This window comes from Cotesia glomerata, linkage group LG6 (assembly GCF_020080835.1).
Source record: "Cotesia glomerata isolate CgM1 linkage group LG6, MPM_Cglom_v2.3, whole genome shotgun sequence".
In the NCBI taxonomy this organism is placed as follows: domain Eukaryota; kingdom Metazoa; phylum Arthropoda; class Insecta; order Hymenoptera; family Braconidae; genus Cotesia; species Cotesia glomerata.
The window spans coordinates 23,331,426-23,351,263 of NC_058163.1; the positions used below are offsets into that span (position 1 = coordinate 23,331,426).

At 28.4% G+C, this 19,838-nt stretch overlaps 2 protein-coding genes across 6 annotated transcripts in view; both read right to left on the reverse strand.

Annotated features, from left to right (window-relative positions):
• LOC123266809 (glutamate receptor 1-like) overlaps positions 1 to 19,838 on the reverse strand; it is a 276,715-nt gene that overhangs the window by 49,033 nt on the left and 207,844 nt on the right. The gene's annotated exons all lie outside the window — the stretch shown is intronic.
• On the reverse strand, positions 3,806 to 19,442 carry LOC123266813 (facilitated trehalose transporter Tret1-like). Of its 3 annotated transcripts, none has more exons than XM_044731249.1 (4): positions 19,222 to 19,442; positions 8,307 to 8,378; positions 7,055 to 8,226; positions 3,806 to 4,134 (listed from the first exon to the last, which is right to left on the reverse strand). In XM_044731249.1, the coding sequence occupies exons 2-4, from the start codon at positions 8,347 to 8,349 to the stop codon at positions 3,904 to 3,906; spliced, it is 1,446 nt and encodes a 481-aa protein (XP_044587184.1). In that variant the 5' UTR covers positions 8,350 to 8,378; positions 19,222 to 19,442; the 3' UTR covers positions 3,806 to 3,903. The 3 variants fall into 3 exon arrangements, with proteins under 3 accessions (XP_044587184.1, XP_044587185.1, XP_044587186.1); XM_044731250.1 differs by lacking the exon at positions 19,222 to 19,442 and adding an exon at positions 18,786 to 19,010; XM_044731251.1 differs by lacking the exon at positions 19,222 to 19,442 and adding an exon at positions 14,517 to 15,241.

A 19,838-nucleotide genomic window follows, 5' to 3' on the forward strand; every position in this document is an offset into this window, starting at 1 on the left:
ATCAGACATTGAAAAAGTGTAAATATAGACTATGGAAATTCTATAGCTTTTATCTCTAGCTAAGATTATTTAAATTAATTTATTTTTCTCTTAACTGAAATAAATTACGTCTATAGCTATATTACATTATAGTAATATTTACATAGCCCACATGAATTTTTTATGAATTTTATATATTCCACAAATATGGGAAATATCATATAGGTTTATAAAATATATGAAAAATCGTGTGCGTACTCAAATGAAAGGTCTCGATGAGCGTAACATCAGGATGAGCTTATGTCTTAAAAAATGTCAAGAATTGAAGAATGACTTTGTATTTTGTCTACTGATGATATGTTTAACGAACGATACAAGCTCATCCTCGAGTTACACTTATCGAGATCTATCATTTAAATACCCACACGAATTTTTTATATATTTTATATATTTCACAAATATGATACACAGTAAAAAATTTTGCGTCATTGCGTCAAAAAATTATGTGTTAAAAATTTTTGTGTTAAATATTTAACACTTTTATGTGTAAATTTAACATTAATTGTGTTAAATTAACACAGAAAAATGTTAAATTATCACAAAAAGTGTAAAATATTTAACATAAAATTTTTAACACAAAATTTTTGACGCAATGACGCAAAATTTTTACTGTGTAAATATCATATCTATAAAATCTTTTATTAAAAGCTTATGCGACGTATTCATTGTTGTCGCTTTTCATTGCTACCTTTACACTCTTTCAATGTCTGAACCATCGTGTCGTAGATCTTATTTAAAATAAAATCGAATTTTCCCGGAGAAATGTCAAAATGACGAGGTGCCCCGAAACAGGGGGTCCGAATTCACCAAGAAATATTTATTACAAATATAATAAGCAGCCTTTACTATCAAATAATTATGAAGACTCCTTTAGTCAAATAAAATCAAACGAATTAATTTTTACATAAAAATTAGTTGGTTTATCGACAGAAAACGACTGTTTCAATTATTTAAAATATTCGAACTATTCGAATTATTCGAACTATTCGAATTATTCGAACTATTCGAATCATTCAAACTATTCGAATTATTCGAACTATTCGAATTATTCAAACTATTCGAATATTCGATTCGAATTTCGAATCGAATAGTACTATTCGATTCGATTCGATTCGAACACTATTCGCACACCCCTAATTTACAATAATACATACGTTGAATATTTATTAAATCCACCTTTTGGGTATGTAACTTTTATTATTTATATGAACAATATAACTTATTTTACATATTTCAAATGATGTTATTGAGAAGCAAGTAAAATTATCGAAATTACTAATAATTTCAAATGCTTCAAAGTGGTCATCGAAGTCACAAATAACTTGAGTTGTAATGATAAATATCTCAATATTATTAGGCATCATCACTATAGTATTATGGGAATGGTTCCCATAATATTATAGTAATGGTTCCTATAATATTATAGAAACTATTCCTATGTATTATGGGAACCATTCCTATATATTATGGGAATCATGCCGATATTACAGTTATAATTATAGGTATCGTTCCTATAATTATAGGAACCATTCCCATAATTATAGTAACATTTTCCAAAAATTATCGGTACAATTCTCATAATTTAAGTAATCACTCCTAAAATGGTATAGGAAAACATTTCATTAAAATTATGGGAATGATTTCTATATTATTCTCTCCGTGTAATTTATTTTTTCTTCAATATAAGCTTAAGCCTTCTATTGAAAGATTACAACCGTAATTAAATGATAAATGAAAATGAATGAGTAAAGTTTATTAAAAGAGTGAATAGTACAATAGTCATAAGATCAATTAACAGTGAAGATAAGCAAGTAGTAGACTTGAGATTGAAACCAAGTGTCTGGAGATAAGGAAGTAGTTGCCATTTGAAATTGCTTGGTGCATTAGTTTCAGCCATAGTTGGGTGTACAGGTACACATATAACCTCGGGATACATCTCATCAAGATAATGCACGGTTAAGTAACACCGATGTGTGAATGTTGTAAATACATGTCGTATATGTATATGTATATGTATATGTATGTGTATTTGTATATATATATATATATATATATATATATATATATATATATATATATATATATATATATATATCAATCTTGAGGTTTTGGCACGTGTAAGATAACCTACCAAGGATATTATGCACGATAGCTATTTCTCAACGTACGGTGAAAGGTACAACATACGACACACGACATAGGACATGCAACATACACGAACAGAGCATCACTCTGTCCCCCTTTGTCCTTGCTGATGATGCCATGTGTACACCCAACTTGTCACTACAGATGGCACTCCTGAGATTACTCCTCTATAATGTGTTACATCATTATTATAATTACGATTATTGTAACTATCATTGATTAAGATCTTTTGTTTTTTCCTCAATACGCACTTCTATATTCTACAAAAAGTTATATTGAAAAAAATTTTCAATGTCTATTTTTACATTTTAGGTGAATTTTTGGACATTTGAGAAAGTATTTCAAAACTTTTTTTAAAAAAAACCAATAGATATGTTTTGTTTATTTTTTTTAATACTTATTTGGTCATATTTTAGACGTTTAAATTAATAATCTCAAATTGTTTAAAAGTAAAAGTAAAAATTTCATTTTTATTATTGTTATTAGAAAAATCTTATAAGTCATTAAAAGGGTTAATAGATACATTAGTTATAAATTTTTATATAATTAAAATAAAACAAGATGACTTAACTATATTGCATACAATGTGTGTTATTGAGCTAAGTTCCGTTGATTACAAAAACAAAAAAAAATAAAAAAATTAACAATACTTTAGTGTTTCGAAGGCGATAACAAAAAAAATTGTTTTTAGATCTACGATAATAACAATCGTAAACCAAACGAGAAACGACGAAGTTTGACGCATGTATGCTTAGGGTATCACTGCATTAAATATTTGATTAAATTTATCGTAAAATAGTGTACAGAAATAATTAGGATTAGAACTAGTAGATAGATCAGACCAGTCTGTTTCCCTCAGAGCAGTGATTAGATGAGAGATCATATTTTCAAAAGTTAAATTTATGCGAACTTGTGTTCTCATCAGATACACTGTCCAGTTTTCTATTTAGATTAAAGTCAATAAAAAAAATTTAATTTCAATAATTTAAAAATTTAATTAAATTTTAATATTTAATTTTAACATATTTTTGTATCCTAAAATGCTACTAAACTGAGAAAACTTTTCACAGGGAAGACTAGAAAACCTTTTTAATGGCTTTTCTGCAGAAAAAGTAAGTTACTCAAGAATAGCTTTTGATCTAAAAATTATTATCGCACCTGAATTATATATAAAAACATTTGAAGTGGTGTTTCTTGGCAAATAATTCAAAAAAATATTACATTATATGAATCGAGGGTATGTTGGAGTATTACTGTTGAAGCGAGAGCTGAATAGAATACATCTGCATGGTGAAGTAGCTCGTTGATCAAATATATAGAGGAATGTCAATTGGATTTCAAGATCCATGGATTCTGCTCAATAGCAGTGACGCATACACGCATCTCCAGTCAACTCAGTTTCCGTAGACTAGTAGATGTAAATACATACCTGCACTAGTCTGTATACTTCCAAGTATATATATTAAATACAAGATGATGTTCCTCCTATCCTACTCGAGAAAATGTATTCAATTACATCTAGAATTTCGCTCGAGACACTAAAGAACCGGCGATAAACTAATGCCCTACTTTCGCTTTATTAAACTAACTATCATAAAATTAGTTATAACCTGCGAAATAATTCGGTTTAATGAACAATTGTTTATTAAGATCAACATTTGTAAAAATATTTGTATAAAACGGTACAAAATAATCAGTATGAATGTAATAACAGGCGAGTTAGTTCGTCGATTTGACGCTAGTTAGATTTATTTTGTTGACAGACTCAAAACTTTCTTGTCTTCTGGACAAATTTTGTTTTACGAAATCCCCGGTTAGCGCGAGTTGGATCTCTTCTAGAGTCATTCCTTCAGTCTCCAACACGAATATGTACATCAGGATCCACAGTATGAAAGTTATGACTGTGAGCGCCCAGAATGCCACGTGTGTTCCGTAATCGTCGTGTAAAATCTAATTTAAAGGTAAATTAATAAATAATTTTTGTGAAAATAATTTATATTCAAAATATATATTGAAATATATTTAAAATAAATTAGGAATATGTAAAAATTGTTAGTAAGATTTATTTTTAATACATTGATAGAAGGATTTGTTTATAGTTAAAAAGATTTGTTAATATCTAACAAATCAATCATTAGAAGCCATTTGTTAGTCCTTAACAAATATTTCTTAGTATTTAAAAAGATTTATTAATATTTAATAAATGAATATCAGATTTATTAAATACAAACAATAGTATATTACACCTAGGGGAAGTAAAGTAAGAAATGTCTCAGATCACATGTAATTGTTGGCCGAGGCGAAGCCGAGGTCAACAAACATGTGATCTGAGGCTTTCTTATTTACTTCCCGAGGAGTGTATACAATTTTTCTGTCCGACAGAGGCGGAAAGCGGCAATTTCGTTTAGCGCAGCGGGCCGAAAGTTGCCACTTTCCGCCTGGAGGGCAGAAAAATTATTTTTCATATAACCTGCATTGAAAATGTGAGTTTCAATGCCTGTTGAGCCAACCGAAACTAGACAATTTCAGACCAATGCGACTGTGCCGGTCAGGTATCAATTATTTCTTCCCGGCGGACAGAAAATGACGATTTTCTGTCCGCGAGGTGAAGTTGCAGCTTTATTTTCAATCCTATCAATTGTTTGTTTATTTTATACCTTTATAATTGTCATTCTAACCGTTAACTGTACTGACATATTATAATTCTGTTATTAAGCATAAATAAGAATGATAAAAGAAAACTTGTCAATTTACGAATAATGTTTGGTAAAAAATAAACTATTACTTTCTATTTTATTATAAGTTTCATAATAAAATGGTATTTTCGCTGTTCGTCTGAAACTATCTAGTTCTGGTTGGCTCCAGACATTGAAACTAGCATTTTATTATGAAACTTATATGAAAAATATAATGTGTGACGCGGGATGAAACACGATTTCAGACCGAGTGATGCCAGCCCTCGCTTCGCTCGGGCAGGCAACTTCACTGGTCTGAAATCGTTTTGTTTCATCCCTAGTCACACGATATACTATTAAATACTAAGAAATATTTGTTTAATACTAAAAAGTGGTCTCTAATAAATGATTTGTTAACTATTAACAAACATTATTTAATACAAATAAATCCTTCTATCAGTGTACACATTCAAAATTTAATTTTATAAAAAAAAATGACTCATGATTTTTTCTCAAGATTCTTCAGAAAGCCGTAATTCTCAAATAAAGATTTTTTGATTGGCAAAAATTTTAATCATTTTTTGAATCGTAATTTAATTTTGAAATTACGGTGGAAATATTAGATTTTTAAAAAAATTATGAGACACTTTTTATTCAAAATTAAATTTTCTATCATTTTTGTTTCAAAATTTTTTTATGCAACCAATATTTTCTGCGTAATAACAAAAATTTCAACGACTCATTTTAAAATTACGGTAAAAATCTTGACACTCGTAACTAAAATAAAAATTTGTTAAAAATATATTAAAAAAAATCCACACGGAAAAAAGTAAACTGTAATAAATAATAGTCGACTTATAATAAGTAATGATCAACTGCTAAAAATTACTATTTCAAACAGAAAAATCGTGATTTTAATAATCACTTTATAATATTTATCATTTAAATGCTGCAATTTATACTTTACATGGAAGAAAATACTATTTCAAACAGTAATATTCGCTATGTGAATGTCGAAAATGTTAAAGTATAATAATTAAGAATTTTGACTTTGATATTTATCATTTCGTACCTAAAAAATGATCACATGATATGTAAAAAATATAAACTACAGTTACTAAATTTCCAATATAAGCAACATCAATATTTACAAAGTAAAATGGTAAATTTTAAACGCAACGCTAAAAATCAAACTGTAATTATTGACTTGCTTGGACTGGTAAAATATATATTTTAAGAGTAGAATTTTTACTGTTTCAAATGTGAAATTCTCCTAGATTGAGACCCCTCTCTCATCTAAGTTCCCCTTCTTCTCATGGAATGGACTATATATTGAAACGGCAATTTTTACTGTTTGAAACTGTAATTTTTTAAGATGACAGAGTCGTTATTTACTATACACAGTAAAAAATTTTGCGTCCTTGCGTCAAAAAATTTTGTGTTAAAAATTTTTATGTTAAATATTTTACACTTTTATGTGTAAATTTAACATTAATTGTGTTAAATTAACACAGAAAAGTGTAAAATATTTAACATAAAAATTTTTAACACAAAATTTTTTGACGCAAAATTTTTTACTGTATAGTGACAGCTACTAATCACTTATTTTCGATATTAAATTATAAATCGTGGCTTTTACACTTTCTACATTAAGTTTTGTAATATTTATATTTTTGCCATCCTGAAGTCCGCTGTACTGTCTGAAACTATAAAAATTAACCAGAATCCGAGTGAATTTTACTTTTTTCCGTGTAGCTAAATTTTGGCCAAATTTCATATTAATTTTTATAATACACTGATAGAAGGATTTTTTAACATTTAAGAAGATTTCTTTGTATTTAAGAAATCATTTCTTAAACATCATTTCTTATTATTAAAAAAATATTTCTTTGTATGTAAGAAATATTTCTTAAATACTAAAAAATATATATATTTCTTAAATACTAAGAAATATTTTTTAAATACTAAGATATAATGTTTAAGAAATACAAAGAAATCTTCTTAAATACAAAGAAATCCTTCTATCAGTGTAAAAATATATATGAAAATGTATTATTAAAAACAATATTTTAATTATAGTCATTATATTATTGATGTACATATTTTATATATTATTAATTTATTTTATAATATATTTCAATACATATTTTACAAAAATTTTTTTCACGTAAAAAAATGAAAATAAATAAAAATACCTGATAAAGTTTAATAATTCCAGTTGTCGTGATAGCATAATAAATGGACGAGCAAATACCGGCAGTGACTTTAAAATCAAAGGTGAACAATTCCCCCAAGTAAGCCAGGGGCATTGGATTAAACGCGAGTCCATAAATAATAACATACAAGACCACAAACACCGTGGGTATCCAATTAACAGCCTTGACATCGTATCCAAAGTCAATAAGTGTGAAAAAGGTGGCTATTGTTCCGAGACAAAGTACTGCGAGCGGGGCAGTTAATAAAAGTAATCTTCGCTTTCCGGTGGTTCTGACAAGTGAAACACAAGCCATTCCCGCCAAAACAATGGCAACCCCCGTGGTTATTATCCCCAAATTAGTTCCCAAATGAAAGCCAGCCTCCTCGGATATGTATGATTGATAAGTCATTATCGCGCCTGCCCCAGTAAGCGACAGCACGCTCGCTAATATCAGCATGATCAGCGCAGCCCTTTTGTTAGCCGGGGACTTCATTGCCTTGACAAGGGAGCTGAAAAATCCCATCGCTTTGACGTCTTCCTCAGTTTTGACAATTCGCTTCACTTCTTCGAGCTCCTGTTCGACATTTTGCTTCCCCAGGGACCACTGCAGCGTTTTTTCAGCGCAAGTCAGCCTGTTTTTCCGGGTTAAATACACCGAGCTCTCCGGCAGCCAGACGAAAGTAATGATAAAGAGGACCGGGAGCACCAGGGACATCATCGCCATCGCGAATCTCGTCACATAAAGTCCGATTGTATAGATAAAGAGGATCCCGATGTTTATCAACACGGACTGCAATGTTCCTAAAGGGCCGCGAGTTCTTTTGCTGCTAATTTCCCCTATGTACATCGGCATCACTGAGTAAGTTATCCCGCATCCAATTCCCGCAAGCAAACGCGCGCAATAGAGGGTCGTGTGTGTGTTTGCCAACCCAATTGCTATCCAGCTGAATATTTTGGGCACCGCTGCTGACAGTAGGGTCCATTTCCGTCCGAAACGATCCATCAGGAATATCGGAGATAGTGCTCCCAAACTGACGCCCAGGTACAGCAAATTGATCAAAAGGACTTCTTGATTAGATGTCAAAGTCACTGGGTCTTCGGTTCCAAATTTTGGGAGCGTTACTGTTGGCCATCCTTCGTGCAGTCCGCAATCAATAATTAGCAGGTTACCTGATAAATGGTTTAGACTTTTGTAAACTTTTGTAGTCAGTTATTCTCTTGGAGGATTAGTTTTTTTAATTATCACTTACAAACCAGGCCGATTATGATCTGGTGGAATATTTCCTGGTCCATTGTTAATTATTAAGTAACTAAAATTAGCGCTGAAAAATTAACATAAAGAATTTTATGAAGATTTGCGGGAAAATTTTTTTATTAAATTTCTGGCCTGATATGTCCATATATATGTTTTGATATCCTAATAAATGGTCCGATATGGTTTCATATGTTTAAATAGAATTTTTTAATAAAATTTAGTATTAAAAATTCTCAACAGATGACGTATGGTTGCTACATCTTCTCCTTATCAGAGAGTTAAGTTTTAGAATAAATATTATTTGTAAAAATTATCTGACATCATGATGAGGTTTATTTTGACACAAATATGAGATTTATATAAAAGCCATATCAATATTCATATGAAACCCGTAATAAGTAAAATACTTATGTGAACGAATTTTTTTTAAGTAAATTAGTAAAATTTACATTTTTTTTTGTTAATCAGAGGAAAAGTATAATAATTAAAAAAAGCAGTATTTTTATCATGCACTATACTGTTGAACTACTTTACTTTCTTCCTTGATTTTCTTAACTTAGAAGAATATTTAGAAAAACACTATCTTGGTTTAAAAAAAATTTTTGACTGACAAAATTTTTTCGTCTTAAGTTAATTATTTTTTATTTTGAAAACAATTTAAATCCTCCTAAAAATTTCTTTAATTTAATTAATTTGCATTATTTCCTGTATATATTTATGACTCAATAATTTTATATCACGATTTAAAAAGGCTAACAATATCACTATGATATCATTATGATTTTATGCAGATTGACCATCACTTTATTATGAATTTATGTTAATATCATAATGATTTCATTATTAAATTACTCGAAATTTTCTTTCTCCAATAGGAAAAATAAACATTTTAGAATCTAGTTAAAAAAAAAATTTGTTCCCATAAATATTTTACTTATTACGGGTGTCAAATGTGTATTTGTATATATATATTGTATATATCAAAACAACGAAATTTCAAATATGTCTGGTCCTCTGAAGGCAAAGTCTATGCTAAAAAAGATAATGATTCGTTGAAGCTCTTGATAAGCTCTGAAGCTAATTTAGCTAAATTGGATTAGCAATTACCGTATAAAACTACTAACATCTTGTCATCTATCAATATTTTGAGCCTAAATATAAATAGTCTCTCTGCTCATTCACCGCAATTCGAAGCCTTAGTAAATGAGTTAAAGCCTCATATTATCACTGTTGTTGAAACATGGCTCACACCAAATAACCATGTCACTTTCAAGGATTATGTTATCCACCGTCGAGATCGAGGTCTTATTAATTCAAATGGACAGTATATTAGAGGTGGAGGTATTGCTTGCCTTATACACAACTCTGTACAATCCAAGTTACTTTTCTCATCTGAGGCACAGGATATCAACTATACTGACAGAAGATCTAAAACATTATCATCATCTTATTAGAAGAAGATCTGACAGAATTGCAGCGAAATTTAATAACATTCTTTTCAAAATGCCAAATTTCTCGACTACAATCTACGAGCATTCACTTGTAATCTCTGCAATTCGAATCTGGAAAGAGCTACCCACTGAAGTCATAGAATCACTCAGCCTAGACTCCTTCAAAAATAAAGCTTTTGAATTTTTTGTGAAACTAGAACGAGAAAATGTACTATAAATGTCAAACAGGCCATTTAAAAATTTAAAATCAAAAATTTACATTCTAAATTACTAAAGCATCTAATATGTTACCATTGAAAAAATTAGCTTTCAAATATTGCTCATTGATTCTATTGTTGTTCTCATTCTTATAAATAGTACAGTACTATTAAATTTTGCAACTATGTTATTAAATCATTCAAAATTATTAACTTCCTTAAAATATGATGATGTTAGTCTTATATACTTAATATTGTTATACGTGTACTTTATTATAAAAATTATGTATATTATTGTCATTCGGCTAGTTTGCCTTGACATAAAAATAGAATAAATAAATAAATAAAAATATATTAATATTACTTTTATATGAAGCTCATATTTTTGTCAAAATATGAGATTCATTATGATATTCATAATGAACCTCATCATGATATCAGATAATTTTTACACAAGTAGACTCTTCTAAAGTCCAAAATAAAAAAAAAAAAAAAAAAAAAAACAGCTTAAAATGGCCATATGTGACTAGACCAGATCATATATGGCCATATAATGAAAATTGACCGTATCAAAAAACTATTCGACGGAGAATGTATTCAGTGGGTGATAATGCGGATATATGGTACCGCGTATGAATGACGCTGAATTGAAGGGATAGTTACAAGATTCCTGAGGGCATATCTCGGTCAGAATGGGGTTGAGATGGTACATAATACAACTCTATCCTCCACGCATGACCAGAGTACGAATGTTCGGATGTTCGAACGTACCGAGGGTCTTGTGTAACGCGAATAGCCCGGCCTAGAGGTTGTTACATTGCGAACTGCGAGACCCCAAGCCGGGAATCAGAGAGCACAGACAGAGACGGAGAAATTAGAGATAGTGGAGCCTACAGGTCGTAGAGCAGTAGCACTAACAGTAGCAGTAGTTGGAGTATATATCTAGGTAGCCAGTGGACTATGGAACTACTACTGCGAGTTCAGTTCCCACGGCGACAGTTATGGCGAGGATAATACAATGTATGTGGTATTATCGTGTCGTACGACCCAGAGTTGTAGTTGGGGGACAACCAGAGACAACTAGGGACAACGTAGTAGTGAGTTGAGTGACTTAACTTGAATTTACGACGTGACCAATGACAGAACTACGTTACGGTTTAATGCTCTCCGTCTATCAACGGCTTACTTCTATCTGTGTCTATCTATATCTATTTATGTACACATACGTGAATTCGCGAATTACTATTGTAAGAGGTGGCCTGTGATATATCTAATTTAAACTTGCTTTTTATCTTGGAGAACAATTTCATTGAAGATTCAAGGTTCGGACGATGTTTATTTTTTATTTAGAAAAATTCAGTGTTCCGACTATATATAGGTCAATTTGATAATATATGGCCATATTAAAGTAGTCAATTTGATAATATATGGCCATATTGAAGTACATAAATAAAAATAAAAAATTAATTTTGATTTTTATAAAAGTTAAGCATATTTATGTTCACGGAAAAAAAAATTGAAGGAATTTTTACTATTTTACTATCGTAATTTTTATTGAATAAAATAGTAGCGGTGGACTATACTTCTCATTCAGTAATTTTTACGATCTACTAAGGTAAAAGCCCCAATTATTGACGGGGGTCTAAATATTGACACCCTAAATTATTTTTAAATATATTAAATTATCTGTAATAAGAATAACGATTAAATAAATTTTTATTAAATTCTAATTAATTAAAAAATTGAAAAAAATCACTTTCAGTTCAAAATATTAAATATTAATTATTAAAAAAAAATAAAGTTAGCACCAGTTCATCAAATCAGCTTATGAGCGTCTATTTTCTTAACAACTTTGGTTAGAAAAGCATTTTTTTTAACTGCCGAGTTTAAATTAATTTTTTCATGTAATTATATGATTTATTTTTTTTTTAATTAACAATATATGAAATATTTATAAAATTAAATAATCGAAATTAATTGTGTGCTTTATGATATTTAAATAATGGGAGTCAATAACTAGTTCATAATTTTTATGGTGAATCCCATGTTGACAGCCAGTCGACAGCGCTATGACGCCTTTTTTTTTAAGTATAAAATAAAATACGTTACGCGATTATATTCAAGGCTTTTAACTGTCAAATAACTCGGCGTGTTTTGGTGTTAAATAAGTTTTTAAATAAATTGTTATATTTTTAATAATAATTATTCATTCATGGAAATTATTATTAATTAACTTTAATAATATTGATAACTTTATATCAAGTTTTTGATAAATAACAATATAACCAAATGATTCGACGCATGCACAGTACTGTACGCATGCACAGTCAATAATTGGGGTTACGGTACGTCAATAATTAGATCAATCAGTTTTTTAACCCGTCAATAATTGGTGTGTCCAGATCATATATTTAATTATTTAAAATTAATTAGTAAATATCACTGATTATCATTTAAAAAAAAGAAATTGATTAGTTAAAACATTACTTAAGACATTACCACAAACAAAATTCAACGATATTTATATTTGATTGTTTAAATAAATTCATAACTTTGTCTCTTATAGCGTCAATAATTGGGGCTTTTACCTTATTGTAAATTTTATCCAACAAACAATACTAGCGAGAGACTTAAAAAGTCAAATACTATAGAGCAAATTATACAATACGTGTAAGTTGTAAAATTTCATAAATAAATAGTAAATTTTCTTATAAAATATTTGATAATTAATAGTAAGGAAAGTATTGTCCAGCTTTACAATAGTTGTATCGTAAATTTTCCCAGACATTTTTTTCCGTGTATCAATAATCATAATCAATAAAAAAATGTTCATAAATGATGCTATGTGGTCAGATATGGCCGTATATTTGATCGTATAAGACCGTATGTAGCCTGATATTTCTATATATGACCATCCCGCATGGAAAAATATATATGCGAAAAATATATGCAAATATATATTTTCACATATATTTTTTTTGCGCTAAATATATGTCCGCATATATGTTCACATATATGCGTAGATATATGTTCACATATATGCATAGATATATGTTCACATATATGCGCGCATATAAGTGCAATATATATGTCTAGAGATACACAGAAAATAATTTAACTTGAATCAAGAAAATAATTTTGAAGAATTTAACTTTCTTGATTTGAGTAAAAAAATTCTCAAACTTAGAAATTTTTTTTTCAGTGTATGCTTACATATATGTCTACATATATGTAAGCATGTATCTCTGCATATATGTCAGCATCTATGTGAAAAATATATGTTGACATATTTTTTTTTTGCGTAAATATATGCGGTATATATATTATATATGCGACATATATTTTTGACATATATATTTCTCCATGCGGGATATGTGGCCTGATATGGCTATTTAAGGCTATGTTTGATTATATGACATATGATTATATACGGCCATTAGGGTGTGTTAAAATGTAACTTCCGTGGAGAACCTTTTAAAATTGGAATTTTGAGTTCCGCTTTTAACGGAGCTGTGTTTCAGCATTTCCTGAAATATTTTGGGGTAAGACGAAATATTTTATTTTGATAGAATTTTTTAACAAGAGTTTAGTTTGGGCATTTCCGCTGAAAATTCAGAATTTGACCGGAAGTGCCCAACTAAATCTTCTGTTAAAAATTCTAAGAACATCAAATAAATCCTCTCACCTCGAAATATCTCAGTAAATGCCCAAACACAGCTGTAGTTAAAAGCGGAACTCAAAATTCCAATTTTAAAAGCTTCTCCACGGAGTTACATTTTGGCACACCCTAATGGCCATATATCTGATCACAAATGACCATATATATGGGTCAATTTGATAATATATGGCCATATTGAAATACATGCATAAAAATAAAAAATCAATTTTGATTTTTATAAAAGTTAAAAATATTTTTGTATCAATAATCATAATCAATAAAAAAATGTTCATAAATGATGTTATATGGCCATATATTTGATCATATAAAAAGATATATAAGGTATGACCTTATAGAACTGAATATGAATATGTACCTGATCATATATGACCATATGTGGTTTGAAATTGATATTTATGGCTATATATGATCATATGTCTTACGATATGACTATTTATGGTCATATATTTAGTTATATTATACATATAGGTTATATTTGAACATATATCTGATCATATCAAGCTATTTTTTACTATAATAATGAAAAAATCTTCTAATTTTTACTTTTTAATTTAACATCTCAAACTTAACTCTCTTGTAAGGAGACAATTTAGCCGCCATACGCCATCTATTGGGGAATTTTAATACTACTTTTGATCAAAAAATTATATATGAATATGTATGACCATATCAGGTCTGATACGACTATTTCAAACGATATCAGAAAATTTCTTCATAGATTTCCCAATTCAAGAACAAAAAATTAAAAAGTAGTTTCTATTTTCCACGATCTACAGTCTTAATCTAAAGTGTATCAACAGATAGTTGGATCGATCAATGTCAAAGTGTTTAAAAGTTATCGCAATAGTTGTTAAAGCGGCTTGATAATCAAACGATACCTCTTTCAAATGTGTAAGTTGCTGGTACTACTACTACTACTATCAGACTATCACTGTGCAAAGTTAGCCTGTCGACTAAAATCCCCCGATTCAATGTTTTGAGGTGATGGTACTGTACTGAGTACTGAGAGGAATTCAGCGGTGAAGGAGGGGAATGAGGATAAGGACGATGGAGAAGTCTCAGACTGAATAAGTGAGAGAACTAGATCCGCTGAGGACTGATAAAGAACGGAGATGTGGATACAGTACTCTATATACTATATAATATATCTGTAGAGGAAGAGGCCAATTCACGGCTAGGCAGCCGACTTCTGTACAGTGATCGTGCTTTCTCGTTCGAAATACTAATTAAGCAAAAAGTAAAATCGGTACGTAGTACGTGCCGCAAGCTCACCATTTCCTATATTCTACTACTACTACTACTACTACTACCACTACAGTTCTCTTTATCCCACTCATTCCCGGTTTACTTATTTTCTATCTTTATCTCGGTCTCGGTCTCGGTCTCGATCTCCCAGAATACTTGTACTTGGCTCGGTGTTTCTACAGCCCGGAGCGTTACTGGAAATTGACCCTCGTCGCTGGCATCTCGCGAATAGATAGAGTTTTCCCGGGACCCTGAGACCCGGCTACCAACCAGGGAACAAGGATGATCGCTAATTATAAGCTAAGCTACGGTCTTAATTGTACTGTATCGTTATCTACTGCTAATAATCCAACTTATTCATTAATTTATACTTATACTTATACTTATCTTCGTGTACACGGAAAAAACTAGTTGGCTATGAAATTATTGTTAAATACCAATTTCATTTTTAGATTTAATATTTTAAGTTATTAATTGATTGATCATTTTTTTTTAATAGAATTTTTTGAAGCGCTTAATTGCTCAATATTTTTTTTATTGAATAAATTATTACACAGAAAAAAAAGGTCACTGCCTAATTATTTTCTTAAGCGAAAAAAAAATTTTTTTTTGACAAGAAATTTCACTTAATGCCACAAAATTAATTCTCTTGCTTTAAGAAGTAAGTATCTTGATCCAAGAAAATTTATTTAAGTCAAGAAAATCTTGACGTTTTGAGAAAATTCAGCCTCGAAGCTCCAAAAAATTTAGTTCTTGATAGAAGTAAATTTTCTTGTCTTGAGAAAATTTCTCTCTTGCTCCAAAAAATTAAATATAAAGATAGAAGTAAATTTTCATTAATATTTTTATTGATTAACATGTCAAATGAGATCAAATAATATTTCATCATTTTTTTTCATTCAATATGTATAATTGCACGCTAAAATAATATAAAATGGGTATCAAATATTCAAGAGAAAAATTTTCTCAAGGTGAGAAAATTTTTTTCTCAGCTGAAGTAGGTGACGCTGCTTCCCTAAGTACCTAAAAATCTTGATCAAATATAAAAATTTATTGTATCAAGTATTTATGATAATTTGAATTAAGAAAAAATTACTTCCAGCAAGAATAGAATTTCAAGAAAAATTTTTACTTCGGCCAACACAACTTCGGTCTTCCTTCAGGCACCCGAAAATTTTCTTGAGCCAAGAATTTTGTTCTCTAGTCAAGAAATTTTTCTTTCTGTGTAAAGATTATTTATTCATATCTCTTAAAAATTGCTATCATTGTTCTGTTCCAAATTTATATATTCTTCTATTTGCACGGAGAGAAAAAAAATTATTGTCCTAACAAAAGAATCTTTTGAAATATACCATTTAAATTTATTAATTTTTCTACAAAAAATCTTAACATCTAATTTTATTATAAAATATTTGCCTTTATAATATTTAAATAAACGAATAGTTTTACTCTAAGTAAAAATTACTTTGATTAAATTAACGAATTCTTATATCAAGAAAATCTTCTTGATAGAATTATTTTGAAATTTTGTAATTATTCTATTAATATTCGAACTAAAGAAAAAAATAATTTTCGTCTATGACTCTAAAGTAATTTAAGATATAATAAATAATAATTGAGCAATCGAATAAATTATAAACGTCTAATAGTTGTTATAAAACATTAATCATAAGATCTCATCAAGATAAAAGTAAAAAAAATTGTTAATTTATTTATTCTTGATAATATCAAGACTAATTTCCTTCAATTATGATAAAAATTAATGTTATATGTTTATATTATCTTTTTAATGATACTTTTAACGTTCCATCTATGTTATTTTGACGTAATAATGACTTAAGATCTAATTGATGAATATAAAATAAAAATTACTATAATTTATTTAAAAACAAAATTTGAACCAATAAATTTTGAAAAATAAGAATTTTTTGAGCGAAAAATTTTTTTTGTTTGGACAATAATTTTTTTTTCTCTCAGTTTATATGTAATATCTCTTAGATAACCATGAATTAAGTTCGATTAATTCTTAACAGTTCACCTTCACTCGATAACCTTCATTAACTATAATTATCGATTATACTCTTAATAAATATATATATATATATATATATATATATATATATATATATATATATATATATATATATTCATATATATTATATAAATAACTCGACCATACTCGCTCTTAATTTTTTTATTTCTTTCAAGATAGCACCACGGGTCATTTACACCGATAATTACTCGCGATATTGATACTGCAATGGATTTATGATTTAATCACCGTTAACAGTAATTATCTTTCTGTGCTAGAACGATAAAAGAAATGCGACCGTTAATTAAATTTCTTCTCTACGCATTATCAAATTACATATACAATTATTGTCATAATTATTGTTATTATTATTAATCTAGTATGAGTATATAATTTCCATATTAATTATATCGCAAGTCAATAATGAACGTCAAAGTGTTTGCACATCAGTCATATTAACAAACAGTTCATTATTTAAACACGAACAAGATAATAATACACAGAAATTAAAATAACTTGATTCGAGTGAAAATTTTTCCTTGAAATTTTAGTCTTGCTTCAAAAGATAAACAAAAATATAAAGATAATGCCGACTTTTTTTTTAAGAATAATACGATTTTTCAATACTTGTTTCAAAAAAATACTTATAGATTTTTTAATTATTAACCAGTGAATTCCTACAATAATATCAAATCCTGATTATAAAATCAAATACATTTTTTTATTCATATATCATAATATCATATATCAATATATATCAATAATTATCATATAATTAATTATCATATATCAATAATTCATATATCATAATATTTTTATTCATATATCAGTAATATCAGTAATACGGCTGTTGTTTGCTGATGCGCCATCTGGCGTTTAAATTTCAACTTATCCCAAGAAAATACGTTCGTTGGTTTGAAAATTAGATTATATTAAATTAAAAACATACTTTTGAACCATAAACAGATTTTGAATCAAGAATTTAAAAATTAAAAAGAAAAATTATTGAAGCAAGTCGGCTTTCTTTCTTAGTTCAAGAATATTTTTCTTGAATCAAGTTACTTTTATTTTCTTATAAATCAAATTTTTATTGTACTTGCTTCAAAAAAATATCTATAGATTTTTTAATTATTAATTAGTAAACTTCTACTATACTCATATCAAACCATCATTATAAACTTAAATACATTTTTTTATTTATAAAAATTTTTGTTTACAAATATTAGAGATTACACGTAGCTATAATTATACACTCTTGAATATTTTCCTTATAGATAATAATTTTTCTGTAATCATGTCAGGATCAGTTTATTTAATAAACAACTTTCCAATTTTAAAATCTAGTTATTGTTTCAAATCTTTAATATTTTATGACTAAATTATCAGCAAAAGACAATTTTAAGTTATCTAGTAAATAAAAATCTTTAATTTCATACGTTCGTTGGATAAATATCTACATCTAATAGTTATTAATTATATTGGATTTTGTTCTAATAAAAATTATATGTATTTATGCATTACAATAATAATTAAACGCGAAAACGGTCTTCTGATGCAAAAAATAAAAACTTACAACTAACCGACAAAAAAATGACAAGTGTCATGAGTAATACGGCTGTTGTTTGCTGACGCGCCATCTGGTGTTTAAATTTAAATTTATCCTAAGAAAATATGTTTGTTGGTTTGAAAATTAGATTATATTAAATAAAAAACATACTTTTGAACCGCGCATAAACAGATTTTGAATCAAGAATTTAAAAATTAAAAAGAAAAATTATTGAAGCAAATCGGCTTTCTTTCTTAGTTCAAGAATATTTTTCTTGAATCAAGTTACTTTTATTTTCTGTGTAAAATTCTGAATTATTTTTACTTAATTCAATTTCAGGTAGTTTTTACTGTTCTTTTTCCTTTTCTCCGAACAGAACCACATACGTTGAGTGATAGTTTTAAAGTTCGGAACGTACGTCAGGAACAAACCAAACTTTGTTGAAAACAAACACGACTATTCCATTTAAGAAACTTTAGCAAAATAAAAGTTGAAAAAAAAAAAACTGTTCAATTGAATGACAGCTAATGCCAACCGGTTTTAATTTAGAGTTTTTTTTTTTCCTCCAATCACTCGATGCCTTAACTACCTAATCATTTATTAATTATTTAAATATAAACAATTTTAACTATTGTTATTGCTTATTGTTTATCGCTCATTGTTTATTTCCTCTTCTATTGTAAATAAAGTATAAATTAACAACTGTGGAAAATTTTCTTACATAAGAGTTAATTTTCCGTTTATCTAAACAATAAATTACCTTCATAATAATAATCATCACGAATTTTCACTATCAATTTTCGGAACGCAATCTAATAATTGATTATTGCATAATTATAATTAATAAACTGAATTGAATTTTTGTTATTAAATCATTGTTATTTATTTATTTTTTTTTTTTTTTAACTAGAAGGCTAAGTGAATGTCACTAGCGTTAGAGTCAAGTACAATTCACGACTAGGATGCACGAGAATACTGAAACTGACATAGACAAAAGTGAAGGAAATTTTATTCATCCCCCCACTTAAACTTAATATATTTTTTCCCACTTAATATTTCTCGAACAAACTCATTAAATGTCAATGACAACGTAACATTTTGTAAGGCTTTGTACATTGTTTATTATTTTTCGTTATTACCTTTATCGCTCGACTCGCTGGCGCATGTACATATATATAAAAATTTAAACACAATAAAGTAGAGACGTCATAAATTTAAAATCAACCAATCAACTCATATGAGCCATTGAAAATAAATAACTCGCGGGAACGAAAATTGAATTTTTTGTTGACCAAATGAATGTAAAAAAAAAAAACGAAACATTTATCATTTTTAATTACCAATTTTTTTTTTTATCAGTAACTTCATTTCGCGAGA

Coding starts and splice junctions, on each gene's coding strand:
- LOC123266813 (XM_044731249.1), bottom strand. CDS start 8,349: ATGGACCAGGAAATATTCCACCAGATCATAATCGGCCTGGTTT. Junction 8,227..8,306: donor GATCATAATCGGCCTGGTTT/GTAAGTGATAAT, acceptor ACCATTTATCAG/GTAACCTGCTAATTATTGAT. Junction 4,135..7,054: donor GAATTATTAAACTTTATCAG/GTATTTTTATTT, acceptor CCTTTAAATTAG/ATTTTACACGACGATTACGG.